Source organism: Danio aesculapii, chromosome 20, assembly GCF_903798145.1.
Source record: "Danio aesculapii chromosome 20, fDanAes4.1, whole genome shotgun sequence".
NCBI lineage: Eukaryota > Metazoa > Chordata > Actinopteri > Cypriniformes > Danionidae > Danio > Danio aesculapii.
In genome coordinates, this window is record NC_079454.1 from 3,913,476 (window position 1) to 3,930,284 (window position 16,809).

Below are 16,809 nucleotides of genomic sequence, written 5' to 3' on the forward strand. Positions count from 1 at the left end.
AATACTAAGACTAAATCTATTGGTCAAAAAACATTTACCTTACCCAAAGAAGTTACTGAAAAACTGAATTAAAATAATAATTGGCACAAATAATTATAGTTTTTAGAATAAGCACTTGTTCAGTGGTAGAAATCTGACCTGTGAATCTGTTGATGACGCTTTTACAGCCAAACACAGCAGACAGCAATAGGATTATATACAGGAACCTCTTTTCTATATAAACATAAGTGTCCTAACTTTTCTATATTTGCCAAAATAGGCATGTTTAAGACGTTTGTCTGAATTATTCATATTCTTTTCTTTAACTTGTTTAAAAGTTGCATTTGAGTGGTCTTGGATTCAGTGTCTGCTCAAATAAGTTTGTGTGTGTGTTTTCAAGACTATGAAATGATCAAATTAAATAATACGTAAACATTCACTGTTTTTTCAGGGAGGTCGGTGGTCGAAAGTTGATTTTGGAAACCAGGCAGGCAAACAAACTAGTTGAATTCCATGGGGACTTATCTCAAGATGGTTTACAGTTTTGGAAAGTAGCATTTTCTGCAATGACAAATCAAGCCTCTGCTCCAACCCAAGGGTGTAAATCCTCCAAACTGATCAAGAACCCAAACCCATCTTCTATCAGTGATCCAAAAGTTATCATCCTTCCCTGCAAGTGTGCCCCAAGCCGAGAGCAGGTGCAGCTCTGGGTGCAGGCCAAAAAACAGTACGAGTGCCTTCAGAGAGGTAGGATAAAAACTGGTGGCCATGAGATTTCAGAGCTGAAGCAGAGTACATGTGACAGGAGCACAACTCAGAAGACCTCGAATTCGCTTTTCTCAGAGAATCATGAAAAAAAGCCTGAGAAAAATTCAGAATCGCAACACATCAGTAGAAATGACTTCTGTTCACCCCTCCATTTTTCACCAGTGAAGGCAGCTTCATCTGACAGTAGCCCTAGGAGTGTGAAATGTGTTCAGGACATTGACAATGCAAAAGATTGCCGGATTACTTCTCTTCCAAACTCACCTGAGATTTCTACATGGCAAGACAGCCCAGATGAGGTTGAGGAAGATGAGGACAAGGAGAATCTGACTGAGGGATTGCAACCCCTCTGTGTGGTTCAAAATTTGAATGAGACATCACTGGAAAATGCGGAGTCAAAAGATCACTTGAGTCCGTCAATTTTTGGCATTAAAGGCCTAGTTTCAGATGTCAGATACTCGCACCTACTCCATAGTACACCTGTTCAAAGGAGAAACAGCACTGACGATGAAGCCTCTAGCTGCAGTCCAGTGCGACATGAAGGTATAGCTTTATTTTTCTTTTAACCTTTTTCAAATCTTTTTAACTAAAAATTGTTTAGCTTTATCAATGACTGGTTTCCACATGGTTTTATGTTTGTAGTAGGGGTGGGCGGTACACCGATGTCATAGTCATCACCGGTGTGACATTGCGCCACGACATGGATTTTCTAATACCGTCAATACCGTAATAAATCAATTATGCGCCTTGAACGGCTGCATTTACATCAAAAATAGCTAATTCTAAATAATAAGGCATTCAATTTTCTTCAAACGTTCAGTTGTGGTCTGAATACCTGTCCTTATACTACAGGGCTCGAAATTGCAACCATTTTGGTCGCATGAGCGCCCGAAATTTAATCTATGCGCCCTCATAATATATTTAGGAGCATTTGTGTGTCTGAATGTAATGGTTGTAGTGCAATCTGATTTGATTTTCTCTAAAAACTTGCTGAATCGCTCTACCCTGCTGCTGTATTGGTTCATATTAGCTGCAAACGGCTGAAGAGTGAAAAGTGCACAGGTTTGCAAACCTCACCTAAAGTTATAATAATATTAATGGCGCAGATGACAGCGATCATGACATGAGGTAAATGTTGATCCGCCAGCTGAGATAAATCGAGTGTTTTCGGAGAAGGTGCCCGAATCTCGATGCGTTGCATTCACCGCGTGTTCAGCGCAAATGTCCGCTAAATATAAAGTCTAATACTGTACACATCATCGCCAAAGAAACTCACCTTTACTAAGTTTACACTGAAACTACGGCTCATAACAAAGAGCGGAATTGCGCTGGTGGTCATCATGAGAATCCTGCTCTGTCTGCTCATAAATTGGTGCGGCTGACTCGCCTGCTTTAATCCACCAACACAGAGAAATGAAGATCAGCTCATAACGAGACTGAGCATTTACAATGACCCAAACCGAAACATTTAAAGAGTGATAGAAGTGAGACTTTCTTTTGTCCGTTCTTCCTTGAGATGTATATTATTTTGCTATCGAAAGTAATACAGTGATATTATACCGTCACCGTTCAAAAGATGAAAAATACCGTGATATTAATTTTAGGTCATATTGCCCACCCCTAGTTTGTAGCCACATAGAGAGATACTTGTTGAAGGGCACCTGTTTTAGGCCTTAAAAAGTCTTAAATCGACTGAAATATCCTGTTGTAGGTCTTAAATCTTTTTTTAACAGGTCTTAATTTTCCTTTGTTCATGTGTAGCTACCCAATCTGGCCACTAGCCCCCATACAATCACCAACAATCCCAATCTCAATAAAACTTAAAATAGCAGTTTTACCATAATGTTATTATTTCTTTCCTTACAGTAGCATTTGTTTAAAGGGCACCTATGATGAAAATCATCTTTTGTAAGCTGCTTGGACAGAACTGTGTGTAGGTATAGTGTGTCCACAGTCAAATTGAGGTGATATAAAGATAAGGACTACGTTTACATGGACATCAGTAATCGAATTAGTTGCCTTAATCTAATTAAGACAATATTAAGATTAAGGCGTTTACATGAGTTGCTTTTTGAATGTTCTTTTCATGATCCTGTTTTACATGTTGTAGCATCTTGCTGGAGTTTATAACCGTTTCACTTTACTTCAGGACGCATTAATGCTGCTCTGTTGGTCTATTGGAGACAGTCACAAATATTCCTAGCAAATCTAATAAATGTTGGAGATATACTCGTTACATAAACGCACTAAATTGCACTTCAGCAGCATTTATTTGAGAGCGCACAAGAAAATCTGCAAGTGAGCTGCGTATATTTGAGGGCGCACAAGTTTTGTGCACGAACAGAGGAAATCGGCACTCGAGCACAGAGATTCACATGCTTGTATTGCATGAATGCAATCTCGACTTGGAATACTGACGACATTTGTCAATGAAATAACGCCACAGGTAGTCGGTAGATCTGTGAAAAAGGCCCAACAGAGTGTGACGCCACAGCTGGAAAAAATTCTAGAGGAAACACTGATTGTATTATTAAATGTATTTAATTATTATCATATTGTGGTAGGGCAAGTGAAAATCTTTTCCAATTCTAATATTTTAAAGAAATCCTTAGCTTTTAGCCTTGAATAAGTCTAAAATTTAATTCATAATGGTTTTAAAAAGGTCTTAAAAAGTCTTGAATTTAATTGTTGAAACCTGCAGAAACCCTAATATTCATACTGCAGTGTATGTGAACTAATATCCTGTAACATTTGCATTTTTGATCTTTGCTTTATATAAGCAGGATACCAAAGTAATAGTTCACTAGTGCAATAAAATGTGGCAACATTTTGTATTTTCTCTGCAGACATTGAGCGCAGATCTCAGCGGCTTCATCAGAAGAGTAACAAAAACAAAACTGCTTTACGGAGAGTTTTGCTTAGCACACAAGTGAAGGTCAGTCCAACATGTATGAGTCTCCCAAAGCTGAAATGTTATAGCTATTTCTTGTTTAGTATCATATTTAAGAGCCTTTATAGCTCATCCATTACCCATCCACAGAATCAGCTTACCACCATGAATGTTCCAAAGAAAGAAAACTCACAGATTGAGGGACCATCATTCTGTAATTCCTATGGCTTTAAAGTCAGCATGCAGAACTTGCAGGAGGCCAAAGCGTTGCATGAGGTAGGACTGATTTTCACTGATTTCAGTTCAGAATTGCTTTTTAAAGAAAAGACTAGTTTAATAAACACTTTGAGTGAAGATAAAGCATTTTGACTTCAACTTGGGTGTTAAAGGTACAGTAGGTGATCTGCCAAAATGCCAACCTGTTAGCATATTATCTGTGCATGGCAGAAGAGAGACTGTTTCAATGTCACTTCTCCTGAAATCATGACTTTTCATACTTTGTGACTGGTTGATTTTTCATGACTAAATTAAGTATTGCATTATTTACAAACCAGTTGTATTTAAGAGTGTTTGGTGACTTTTAAGATCATTCAGAATGAGTTAGTAAATGATTAATAAACTATTGAAATGAACATTTATATATCTTATTATTTAGACATGTCGTAATGGTTACTAAGTATGTTAATAAATGCTTTTTTTAACTCAACTTCATGCTGTTTAGCGACCAAATCTAAAGTGAGGACTGTTTATGCTTTATAAATCCCTTATAAATGACAATTTAAGGCTCAGTGTCAAATGAACAATAATCTTTGCAGTCTTATCTAAAAAAGTAAAATTACTGTAAAGTTTAAACATTGCTGAATAACAGGAGTGTCTAAATATAATATAAAATTGGATAAAACAATAACAATATAATAATTTAACTATTTAATAGGATGCAATGTTTAAACTGCACAGTAATTTTTTTATGTGATACAGTGTCATTTGTGGATTTTCAAATGAATAGAAATGAATAATATAGTCCCCCATAGTCTGTGAGGCGACAGCACTACCTACTGCACCACCGCGTCACCTAAAACAGAACTTTACCAGTGTAAAAGAAATACTTGAGCCAAGGTGTCATCCTTCCTCTAGTGTGCAAACGTAACTCCAATATTGATTCAGGATTTTCAAAATTTTCATCCATATTTTACCGCGACTGTCTTGTCTTGTCTGCACGTGAACGCTGATGGCGGATATGCGTGAACAGATGCGCAGAAGCCCAAATCTACATTTGTTGACAGACAGTTTGTGCTACTTGTCAGAATTATAGGATATGTCGGCCCGACCATATTTAATTGGAAGAACATTTTTTTGTTTTATGCCTTACCCCGAATATAAAAATACATATAAACACATTTAGATAATTTACTTTAATCAGTACCATTGGACAGCGAACAGACTTTCAACCTGCACAACACAAAATGTTTCTGAAAGCAAGCACCTACTGCACCTTTAAAATATTTCTAGGATATTTGTGAAATCTGGTCTGTTTCCATTTCCCTCATTTTAAGTTTTAATTACATTGCTGTAGGTACAACACCTCACACTGATGAGTATGGAACTCCATGCAAGAACACGTCGCAACCTTGAACCTGACCCTGAGTTTGACCCAATTTGTGCTTTATTTTACTGTCTGAGTTCTGATGTCCTTCTCCACGATTCTGGCACTACTCGGATAGAGGGTGCCATTGTCATTGATAAAGAGAGTTGTTCTTCAGCTCAAGGTGAGTGCTTTGTTTTCTGTTTACTCACGAGTCCTTTTCTTGATAAGGAATACAACTGTAACCAGGGAAGTGACACTGACAACAGGGGTGAGGATCCAAATGCAGGGTATTATTGACAGGATGGTCAGGCAAGCAATGATCAACACAGGAGCAAACAGATGTATGAGGCAGTCCAGAGTCGTAGTCAAAATAACAGGAAGATGGTCAAAAGGCAGGCAGCTAACAGGATTAAACAAATAAACAAGGCGAGGATCAAAAACACGGAAAAACAAGACAAAGGAAAACGTGTTGTAGTGTCACTAAAACAGTAGACAGGACTCAGCAGAGCAACAGTGTTTGTGTTTGTGCTCCTTATGCAGTGCATCAATCAGTCCTTGAGCAGCTTCAGCTGTGAGAGTGCAATCAGTCTTAATCTGGAACCGGTTGTGTGTGTGTGTGTTGTATGACTGGGTGTTGTAGTCCATAACATGGTGGATTTGTAGTTCATGTGAATGTAAGTGTTTACCAGCGATCTCAGGTAGTGTAATCACTGGTGATCATGACAGAAACTATCTAATAGGGGTGTGACGAGACGCCTACTCCACGAGATTGGTTTCACTAGAACAAGACAAGATTTTTACACTATATTAAAGAAAGCCTTAATGATGAAACGAATGAATGGACTAGTCACAGAATTCAAATATTTTGCTAATATATGAACGGAAAACAGATTTTTATAAAAAAAAAAAATAAATCACAAAATGCTAAACAATTTAGGTGTTTTTTAGCAACTTGTAATGAATTTACTTGCATTAAAATGAACATATAAATGGAAAATAGGAAACTCTTCTGACTGGTTTTTCCCTTATAGAATTTCAGAGTATTTACATTGCAGATCTTGATGGTCTGATTGGATTTTGTGGCAGTATCCGTTTTTTTTTTTTTTTTGATGACCTACTTACATTTATCATCTTTTAAAGGTGATTCGTATCCGATTGTCTGCATATACACTGTACACACAAAAGGCGCAATGACCAAGAAAAAAAAAAAAGTGGGTGCTGACTGACAGCTGATAATAAGAGCGCTCTTTTTTTTTTTTTTTTTTTTTTTTTTTTTTCTATTCCTGTATTTATTCTGTTCACACGGTTTCATTGTTTTATATTCCTTTTGACAAGTTGTTTTGTTCTAGTTTATGACAGATTTTTCATTTCATTTTGCCATTTTTTTAATCTAGGCCTTTTCAAACCAGTAGCTATTTTAATGTCATGTTCATGGCGTGATTTATGCACGTGATGTATTCAATAGTTATATATTAGTTTATATTGTGAGGCGGATTTTGCGCTCTCACTCTCGTTAAACATGCTCTAATACTTGTGCTAATAGCGATATAAAAAACTTTTTTTTTGTCCTAGTACATAAGATTTAAGGTTTGGGAGTCTGCTGAAGTCTCTTCTGAAATGAAAGCGTCAGAGTTGACGTCATTCACTACAGACGTGTGACTCGCATTGACAGGTGAAAATTCGATCTACCTGCTTACACTGCTGACATGAGGCCGTGATTACCATTTATATCATATTTCCACATATGATACGAGCAAGGCCTAAATCTGATTTGAGTAAATTGGACACCTATTGATTGATTTATTTTTTTTCTCACTTGTACATGGGCCATATCCCATCTGTGCCACATGGGGAAAAAAAAAATCGGAATTTGGTCACCATAAAAAGAAGACGTGCGCTTTTCTGGTACAGCATAAACGTGTTTGGTAATGATGAAGTCTCCAGCAGTTCAGTATGTGTGTGCGCTTAGAGATGTGTGTAGGTGCAGAGAATAGTGTCAAACAGCTGTTAAAATGCGGCTGAAAGTCCTACACGATGATAATAGTTTGATTGCGGTGTTTACATATCTGTACTGCACTTTAATAATGGGAATTTCTCTCGGGTCGGTTTCGCCTCTATTTCTGCTTTAACAAATGTGTTTAAAAAGTACTAAGCAAAAATCATTAATAATTAAACTCATCCACCCACGACCCACCCACAACTAATCATATTTTTTTTAATGGTGGGCCGTTATCAGCGTTAACATGCTGCGTTAACACAAGACTTTTATCAGGCGGGGTTTTGAAGGGACGTAGCAATTTCTCCTCAACTTTTTTTCATTTTTGACCGGACTGTGATATTGCTCAGATGACACGTCAAACAGACAGAGGTGCTCCTGCCGAAATTTCACCTGTTTTTCCTGCATTTCTTGGATTCAAATAGATGGAAGAGAAGCCCTGTTAACTTCTCCCCCAACCTCTCGCTGGCCTGCAGATACTCATATTAGTGGATGCTGCTCTCTCATTGGCTGTAGGTGATCGCCGATGTTATTTTCAATAAGAACACAGTTCACGTGATATGATTCAGATAATCTGACTGGCTCAGATATTCAGCATGTTCTCACATGTGTCGGCGACTCATCTGCGATTCTCTCAGATTGCATCTTTGATAGTTCACACTGTGGGATTTATTGCTCACATGAACGAGCACCGATTTGCCTGTGATTTAGATATTTGTCGGCGGTTTCTCAGAACCTGTTGGCGAGTCAAAATCGGGGCTAAAATCATGCAGTCTGAACTGAACATTAGAGCTGAGCTAAACTGAACTGAACTTAAACACTACAAACTGAACCACACTGTTCCTATTTACTGTGACCCTTTATATAAAGCTGCTTTGACACAATCTACATTGTATAAGCGCTATACAAATAAAGGTGAATTGAATTGAATTGAACTGAACATTAGGGGGTGTTTCGTTCATCTTGCGGAACGAAAATTAAAGTTTGGTAAAATGATTTGAACTTCCCATCACTATATTCTTGCATGATGTTTTATATAATATTAAATGTATCTTTGTTTCAACACTATAGCTTGTTGTGTTTATTTTCTGCAGCTTCCAGAAGTTCGACACCCTTTCTTTTTAGGTGTGGTGTGACAGGACTGCCGGTGTCCTATACCTGTGATGAGAAGGAGCTGTTTGAAGAGGTCTCTAACATAATTAGAAAGTAGGTTTTTTCTTTTCCTTTCTTAATTACGCTGCTTTGTTTCTGTTATTTATTCCTTTATGTTAATAATTAACAAGTTCTATTATTTCTACTATTGTTAATTATTTGAACATTAGTATTTTTATCAACTAAAATGGTTTTATTTTGATACCCATGTCAAAGCAGGTCACAGGGTATGCCACATTTCAGGTTAATGCTTATGAATTTAGTTTGAAGATCTTAATACAAACGGCTGTTTTGGACAGTTTGGGTCGTTCAGATGTGACCATTAAGAATGTCTATCTCAAGGAAAGAAGTCTCATGAACTGCTGCAGAAATGTGTGGATTGTAGTAAAATTTTCTGGCACAAGATGAATATTACATCTCGGGACAGTCATGTTTTTCTCAACTATTATTACTTTACAGAAGCTTATATCTCTCAGGCACGTATTGTGAATTTGTGACAGTAAGTGACAGCTCATATGTGTAAGAACCACACTTTTAGAAAATAAATACAATTAATTATTCGGTTATTTATAGTTTTTAAGATGCATGACCATTTGCACATTAGGCCTATGTTATAACATGCATGACTCATTAATTTGGTATTAAGCTTAGAATAAATTGTTAGTAGGGATTCAACGATCCTGATACTTGGATTGGATATCGGTTTTATACCGCATATTTTTGCTGGATCGTGTATCGGCCAGCTGGTACCGATCCAAATCCGATCTTGCACGTGTGCTATATTCTGTGTAATTTATAAGTCAACAAAAGCCAAGAAGGTAGCCTATTATAAGGCACTAGAAAGTTGTCATGTAGGCCTACTGTGTCCTAAATGTTTTGAAGCCATTTTATAGCTTAATGTGAAGCAGAGATGAATGTTCAAGTGGTTAAATTCTTGTTCAGTTCAGCGCTTCCTGCCGCTGTGCCTGTCAATCATTCTTTATCCATTCACAACTCAAACTGCGTGTCGCGTTCATGACTGTTACAAACCCCTGATGTTAGTCCAGGGGATGGTGGGGTTTGACATTTATTTGTAATTAAAATATATTTATACCAACAGTAAATAAGTGCCAAAGACAACCAAAATAATACCAAAATTGTGATTTTTATTTATGTTTCCCAAAGTGAACAAAAACAACGAATAAATCCAAAATAAAGAAAATAAAGTAAGGCAAAATATACTATTTACAATATTTACAACACTGAAACAAATACAAAGACAGGAGAGCTGGCAGAAGGGACGTGGGTGGCGCTAAAGAAACGAAAAGAACAAAACCCAAACTAAATCTAACTTCCCAGAAGCATCTAGCTAACTAACTATGTGAAACAAAATAATTAGCACGCGAAGAGTCCTCCGAGTCCTGACTGTCTACTCTATCTATCTATCCAAAAGTACAAGGGGTGGCGCTCGCCCCTAACCTAATGTACTATACAGAAGAGTAGTCCTAAGTGTTGCAAAATGGATGTCACGTGACCTTCTTACCTGTCTGCTTCGTCCAAGCCTTGTAAACAACGTTTAAACAGAGAAATGGAGGGATCTACAAATAACGGACGGATAACGTGCGCACAGAAACGGGCAACAACAAAATACACAGTTAGACGGGTTTTTTCGTGAAGCAACGCAACAAGAAAACAAGACAAGAAAGGGAAAAGAGAGAGGGGCTGGTGAGTGGTCTGGCGCGCGCTTTTATGATGGGTGGTCTTTGCTTATTGGATGTGACGTTTGAATGACGTAACCGGGGGAGAAATGACTGACAGCTGAAGAGACCAATGAACGGAACCTGTGAAGAATGAAAGCAGATATGGGAGAGCAGAGCGAGAGAGAGAAAACACAAACAGAGCACAAATAACACAAATATGTAACAATGACAACATGAAAAACTTTCTCCAAAACAATTTGTTCCTGTTAATGCAAGTAATTGGTGGAGAAAAGCATTTATTTGTGCATTAAATTACTTCAGTTTGACCTGCAACATGGAGATCATAGCTGTTTCTAAATCATGTTGCGCTGTCTGTTAGTTCAGCAGATCACATTCGCAACACTGGAGTAGATTGGAGGGATATTACCTGCTCTTCACACACAAAGTAGACCTACCTGAAACTTTAAATGAGAAAAGGCTCAATAATAATAACAGATCCTCAACGCACTGATTTCTCCCCTTTGTGCTGCTGTTTTAGAAGTAGTGTCCGTATACCGGAGGGCTGCGCAGCTGTGTCTCAGTGATGCAAGTGATTCATTCAGGCACCAGCTGCGCAGACGCGACACGCGCTGCTCTCTAAGATTATTCTTACAATAATTCGTAGAATTTATGTTCTCTCATCCATCCGACTGAGTTTATTCTTTCGAGGGGAATACTTTAAGTAGTGCGAATAGCTTGTAAAGCCTGGCTCTTTGTGGTCAAAGTAGTTGATTAAATTAAAAAAGTGAAACTGACGACCTAGCGCATATGAATTGTCATTAACAGAAAATTATTTAGTCTAATTTAGGCTACTCTGAAACTGTGGATATTTTACTGTCATTTTATATATATAAACATTTTATTTAACAGACCTGTTTGTCAGTTTGTGTGCTGAAGCATATAAGCGGACCAGGTTTTGAACTTCACCTCAGATATTCTCGTTTATTTTGTAGATAACTGACCAACAAAAATACATTAAAATGACCAACAAATTATACCAAACGAAATTCGTTTAAAAAAAGATAATTTTTCAGACATGCTTTCCATTTCTCCATCTCACTCGCAGTGAGTTTAGCCGAGGGAATGTTTATTAAGTAAAACTGGCCTTATTATGAGAGGCCAGCTCATAATTAGCTTTGCTAAAAGGCTGGTTATTTTACCAACGATTAGTGTCAATAGTGGTAGCCTATTACAGATTTCAAAGAAAAATCTTAATATTAAAAAGGAAACATAAGCTGGACAACAGATCAGATCAATATCATAATGAATGCTCAAATAATGTAGCCTATAGTTTATACGAAGCATCATATTTAGTTAGATTGTGCCATTTGTCATTTATAGTAGGCTTATAGGTCTGTTTTTTTACTAAAGATGATATATTTTTTGAGTTTATAGACTTATTGGTTATTCAGAATTATAGAAACTGTAAAAAAACGGCACAGTATCGGGATAATAACATGTCACAACAACCACCTTTCCAGGTATGACCCAGACATTCTTGTTGGCTATGAGGTCCAGATGCATTCTTGGGGCTATTTACTACAGCGCGCTTCAACGCTTGGTGTGAACTTGTGCCAACAACTATCCCGTGTGCCAGGTAAGGCTATAGTTCAGTTTCCTGCCTTGTGCCTTCTGACACTAGTTTCAAGTTGCAGTAGAAGATCTGGAAATGCTAACTTCCATCTCTACATGCAAATTGTTTACCAAAGCCACACTATTTATACATTTCCTCAGTGTTGGGCAGTAGCGTCGCTACAACTAGTGACGCTACTAGCTTAGCTAATATTTAATTGTTTTTTAAGATCTGACACATGGCAGATATATATATATATATATATATATATATATATATATATATATATATATATATATATATATATATATATATATATATATATATATATATATATATATATATATATATATATATATATATATAAACCATGACAAACATGCAAAAAAAAAAAGAAATCAGTTTGACAGAGAGTGAGAGTGCAAGTATAATTAAGTGGATCAGTTGTCTGCTTTGAAGAAATTCTAAAATGAGTGTTCAGAATTCAGTTTGTTCATGTTATATGTGGTAATGCTTTACAGGAGATTCACAACAGAACCATTTCATACCAGAGAAAGATGAATATGGAGCAGACACTATGACGGAAATCCATATTACTGGGCGCATTGTTCTCAACATCTGGAGAATAATGAAGACTGAGGTGCTCCTGATATTCATACTAAATGTTGGAGCTAACATTTTAGCCATGAGTATACTTTAATCAAGTGCTTCATGTGTTTTCAGGCTGCTTTGAATAACTACACTTTTGAGAATGTGGCTTTCCACCTCTTACATCAGCGCTATCCTCTTTACAGTCATCGCACACTTTCTGATTGGTTTGACACACATCTGCACAGGTGAGAAATGATCTTACATCCAGTCATATGCCAAATAATAGTTATACCAATAATAGTGCACCAATTGCAATTTTCTTGGTGTTTTGATCAGGTGGAAAGTGATGGATCATTACGTGAGTCGTGTGTGTGGCACAGTTCAATTACTCCAGCAGCAGGATATAATTGGCAGGACAAGTGAGCTGGCACGCGTATTTGGAATCCAGTTCTACCATGTGCTAACCAGGGGCTCACAGGCAAGTATCCATCTGAAACATCTCCTAATACTCAGATGCTTTTAGATGTCTCTTAGGTAGATGTATTATCAAAGTGATTTAAAATGTCTCGTTTAAAACACCCTCATGAAAGTTAGAAATCAAGTTAATGTAAATAAAATAGCCTGATTCAAATTGTATTATATAATACTATATAATGATTATAATGAGACTTAATTCTGACCACAGTGGAAGTACTCGTCTTATATATTTTTTTTACCACAGAAGAGGAGAGCATGGGGATTTTTTTTCTTGCCCCATCCTGTTTTCTAAAATATTAAATAGAACATTTCTAAAGAAAATGTCCGATGAACTTCAACATCCTTCACTCAAACCTTTTATACAATTACAGTTGGCTAACTCTGATATAAATGAAATTTCTTTTGTTGTCACTAGGGCAGACCAGTTCAGAAAAAATATCTCTCGATATGGTCAACATTTTTACGACATTTGATATACAGTTGAAGTCAGGATTATTAGCCCCCTTTACATTTTTCTTTCTTTTTTAATTATTTCCCAAATGATGTTTAGCAGAGCAAGGAAATTTTCACAGTATGTCTAATAATATTTTTTCTTCTGGAGAAAGTCTTATTTGTTTTATTTCAGCTAGAATTGAAGCAGTTTTACATTTTTTATAAGCCATTTTGAGGTCAAAATTATAAGCTATTTATTTATATCCATCCTTGTACAATAACTTGCCTAATTACCCTAACCTGCGTAGTTAACGTAATTAAGTTAGTTAAGCCTTTAAATGTCACTTTAAGCTGTATAGAAGTGTCTTGAAAACAGCACTACCTACTGCGCCACTGTGTCGCTATTGTTCTTTACAAGGCCATCTAAAAGCATGTGGAAAGCCAGAGTGGTTTTGCATTCTCTATTGGCGTGTGCTTGCCGCACATCTATATTTGAAATAATTAACTTGAGTTCATGATGATAATTTGCGCATGGTTATGTTGAAATGTGTCTCACATCCAGTTGGAAAGGGACAAATGTGGTAGGGAATTGTGAAAAAATAATAACGTTTGGTAAAATAAATGTGGCTAATAATTATAGAACCATTTTATCTTATTAAAATGATATTATATTATATTATATTATATTATTTATTTATTAATCTGGGGTTGCCACAACGGAATGAACCGCCAACTTATCCAGCATATGTTTTACGCAGCGGATGCCCTTCCAGCCGCAACCCATCGCTGCGTAAAACATATGCTGGATAAGTTGGCGGTTCATTCCGCACACTCATTTGCACATACACTATGGACAATGTAGCCTACCCAATTCACCTGTACCACATGTCTTTGGATTGTGGGGGAAACCGGAGCACCTGGAGGAAACCCACACAAACAGAGGGAGAACATGCAAACTCCACACAGAAACGCCAACTGACCCAGCCGAGGCTCGAACCAGCGACCTTCTTGCTGTATGGCGACAGCACTACCTACTGCGCCACTGTGTTGCCCCTATATTATATTATATTATATTATATTATATTATATTATATTATATTATATTATATTATATTATATTATATTATATTATATTATATTATATTATATTATATTATTATTTGTAGTGTTTAAGTTCAGTTCAGTTTAGCTCAGTTCAGTGTGGTTTAATAATCACTACTGAGAGTCCAAACACTTGAAGAGCAAATCCAACGATGCGCAGCTCTATAGATCCTGAACCATGCAAGCCAGTGGAGACAGCGGAGAGGGAAAAAAAACTTCACAATGGCGGAAGTGAAGAAAAAAACCTTGAGAGAAACCAGACTCAGCTGGGCACGACCATTTTAATTTCTCCGCTGGCCAAACGTCTTGTGCAGAGCTGCAGTCTCAGCGGCAGAGGCTGGAAGCTGGCCTCAGCGAAGACTCGTCTGTCTCTGGAGCGTCACAGGAATCAGTCTCATGTTCTCCACTCCTCCATGACCACCTCAGTAGCTGCTCAGGATACGGCCTGGTCCAGTATGGAAACCTTGGGATCATCTCGTGAAAAGTTATTGAGACCGATGTCCACCAAACATTTTCAGTTTTCCCATTGAACTTCAAGCGTCTTACATTCAGAGATGTTGTTTATGTTCACACAGCTACATTAAACGTCATCTAAAGTTTAGAATATGATATTGTAGTGGACCACCCCTTTAACGGTTTGTTTTCCCTTAATAAAAAAACCTTACCTCCAAAACTGCATGATATGTTTACTGGTGTCATCTTTAACTGATGTTTAAATGTGTTTGATGATCAGAAACAGTGAAGTGACAGACATGAAAGAAAGGAATCAGGACAAACACTTTTCCACACCGCTCTTTATATGTAATATATTATTCATTTGTTTATTCATTTATTTTGTTGATTGTTCTTCTTTTGCAGTACCGTGTGGAATCAATGATGTTAAGGATTGCAAAGCCAATGAATTACATCCCAGTGACCCCAAGTACTCAACAGCGTGCCCAGCAAAGAGCTGCACAGTGCATTCCACTTGTCATGGAGCCAGAGTCGCGTTTCTATAGCAACTCAGTCATTGTGTTGGATTTCCAGTCGCTTTATCCATCCATCGTCATTGCCTACAATTACTGTTTCTCCACATGCCTTGGCCACATCGAGAATCTTGGAACGTAAGCATGCTTCTGGATTTAGTGTGAAACTACTATCAACCTGTTGTGTGGTTCCTCAATGTTTATTTTTATCTGTTCCACTCTCTCTTAATATTTCTCAGATACGATGAGTTCAAGTTTGGTTGTGCATCTCTCAGAGTCCCTCCTGACCTTCTGTATCAGCTCAGAAATGACATCACTATTTCTCCCAACGGTGTCGCATTTGTTAAGGTTTGTACCTTTGTTAAAAGAATGGTTCACCCAAACATTTTTTTCAGCAGAACCTCAATTTAGTTCGTTTTTTTTTTTCAAAAGTGAATGATAAGAGGTTTTAAAATGAGTTTTGCACGATACAAACATTTTGACTTTGATACGATACCTAAATTAAATATAACAATATCGTTACTAAATTGATACTACACCATCATTTTTTTTTCTTTCAATATATTATTCATTAATAAACACTCCGTCTGTCAGCTGAAACAGAGTTGAACTATTTTTAAAAAGTAAAACAAATAAAGAAATAAATACTAATAGCCCTCATAAGATCCTCGAGCCCGGGGCTCCCTCCTGTTTGCAAGGCGAGAAGGGAGTTTGAGCTCAGATAGATCTTGAGAACTCCCCTGCTGTAGTAGCTAATGAACAGATAGTGATCGCTCTTAAGAGATAACTACTTACTAGGAGCATGCCTATGGGGCTAATTTGGATTAGTCAATTAACTTAAGTTGCATGTTTTTTTTTTGGACTGTGGAAGGGAACCCGGGGGAAACCCACATGAGCACGGGGAGAATGTGTAAATTCGGCACAGAAATGTCGGCTGGCTTGGTAAGGACTAGAACCAGTGACGTTTTTGCTGTGAGGCAACAGTGTTAACCACTGGGCCACCGTGCCACCCATCTAGAAAAGGAGGAGGAGAAGGGGTGGAAGGGGGGATTCTTCAAAACGAAGATGGCTGTTATATGGAACTCAGGGTATTTATAGTGGCTTAGGAATCGTCTGATTGGTGAATCATAAATTGGATAATGCGGGACCAGCCGCACGCAATCATAAGCACGTGATCCTCCCGAAATTAGATCCTCATGAATCATTTCCATGATTCGGTTCAATTGTGTCGTATCGGAGTTCACCCAATCGTGCAGCAGAGCAGACCGTCATTCTCAAGACTGATTTTTGCTTTCGGCTTCGCAGCACAATACTCCGCCGTCAGGTCACCACGCTCGACTCTGGTAAAGTTTGGTGGTGAGACTGATACTCTATCTGTACACACAGAGACTAAGTTTATTTTACATTCTTCCTCCAAGCTTCAAGCAGGGCACAGTTTAGGGCACGTGACCGCCACAGAGGCTGTCACAGTGGGCTCATTCGTGGGTTCGCCCGGACTGTCTGCAACACATACAAAATAATTCTATATTTCACTTCGTGAATCAGCTCTGTCCACTAGCTGAGCTGTGGAAGTTTACTGCATTGT

The 16,809-nt window shown here is 37.6% G+C and overlaps 1 protein-coding gene across 1 annotated transcript in view; it reads left to right on the forward strand.

The window, feature by feature from the left end:
- The window catches only part of rev3l (REV3 like, DNA directed polymerase zeta catalytic subunit), a 53,940-nt gene that overhangs the window by 21,616 nt on the left and 15,515 nt on the right, over window positions 1-16,809 (forward strand). Inside the window, exons 14-24 of the mRNA XM_056481236.1 lie at window positions 431-1,287; window positions 3,591-3,679; window positions 3,785-3,910; window positions 5,208-5,400; window positions 8,310-8,421; window positions 11,567-11,682; window positions 12,180-12,298; window positions 12,382-12,494; window positions 12,586-12,727; window positions 15,118-15,362; window positions 15,464-15,572. Of these exons, the coding sequence (XP_056337211.1) occupies window positions 431-1,287; window positions 3,591-3,679; window positions 3,785-3,910; window positions 5,208-5,400; window positions 8,310-8,421; window positions 11,567-11,682; window positions 12,180-12,298; window positions 12,382-12,494; window positions 12,586-12,727; window positions 15,118-15,362; window positions 15,464-15,572 (2,221 nt within the window). The remainder of the gene's footprint in view (window positions 1-430; window positions 1,288-3,590; window positions 3,680-3,784; window positions 3,911-5,207; window positions 5,401-8,309; window positions 8,422-11,566; window positions 11,683-12,179; window positions 12,299-12,381; window positions 12,495-12,585; window positions 12,728-15,117; window positions 15,363-15,463; window positions 15,573-16,809) is intronic.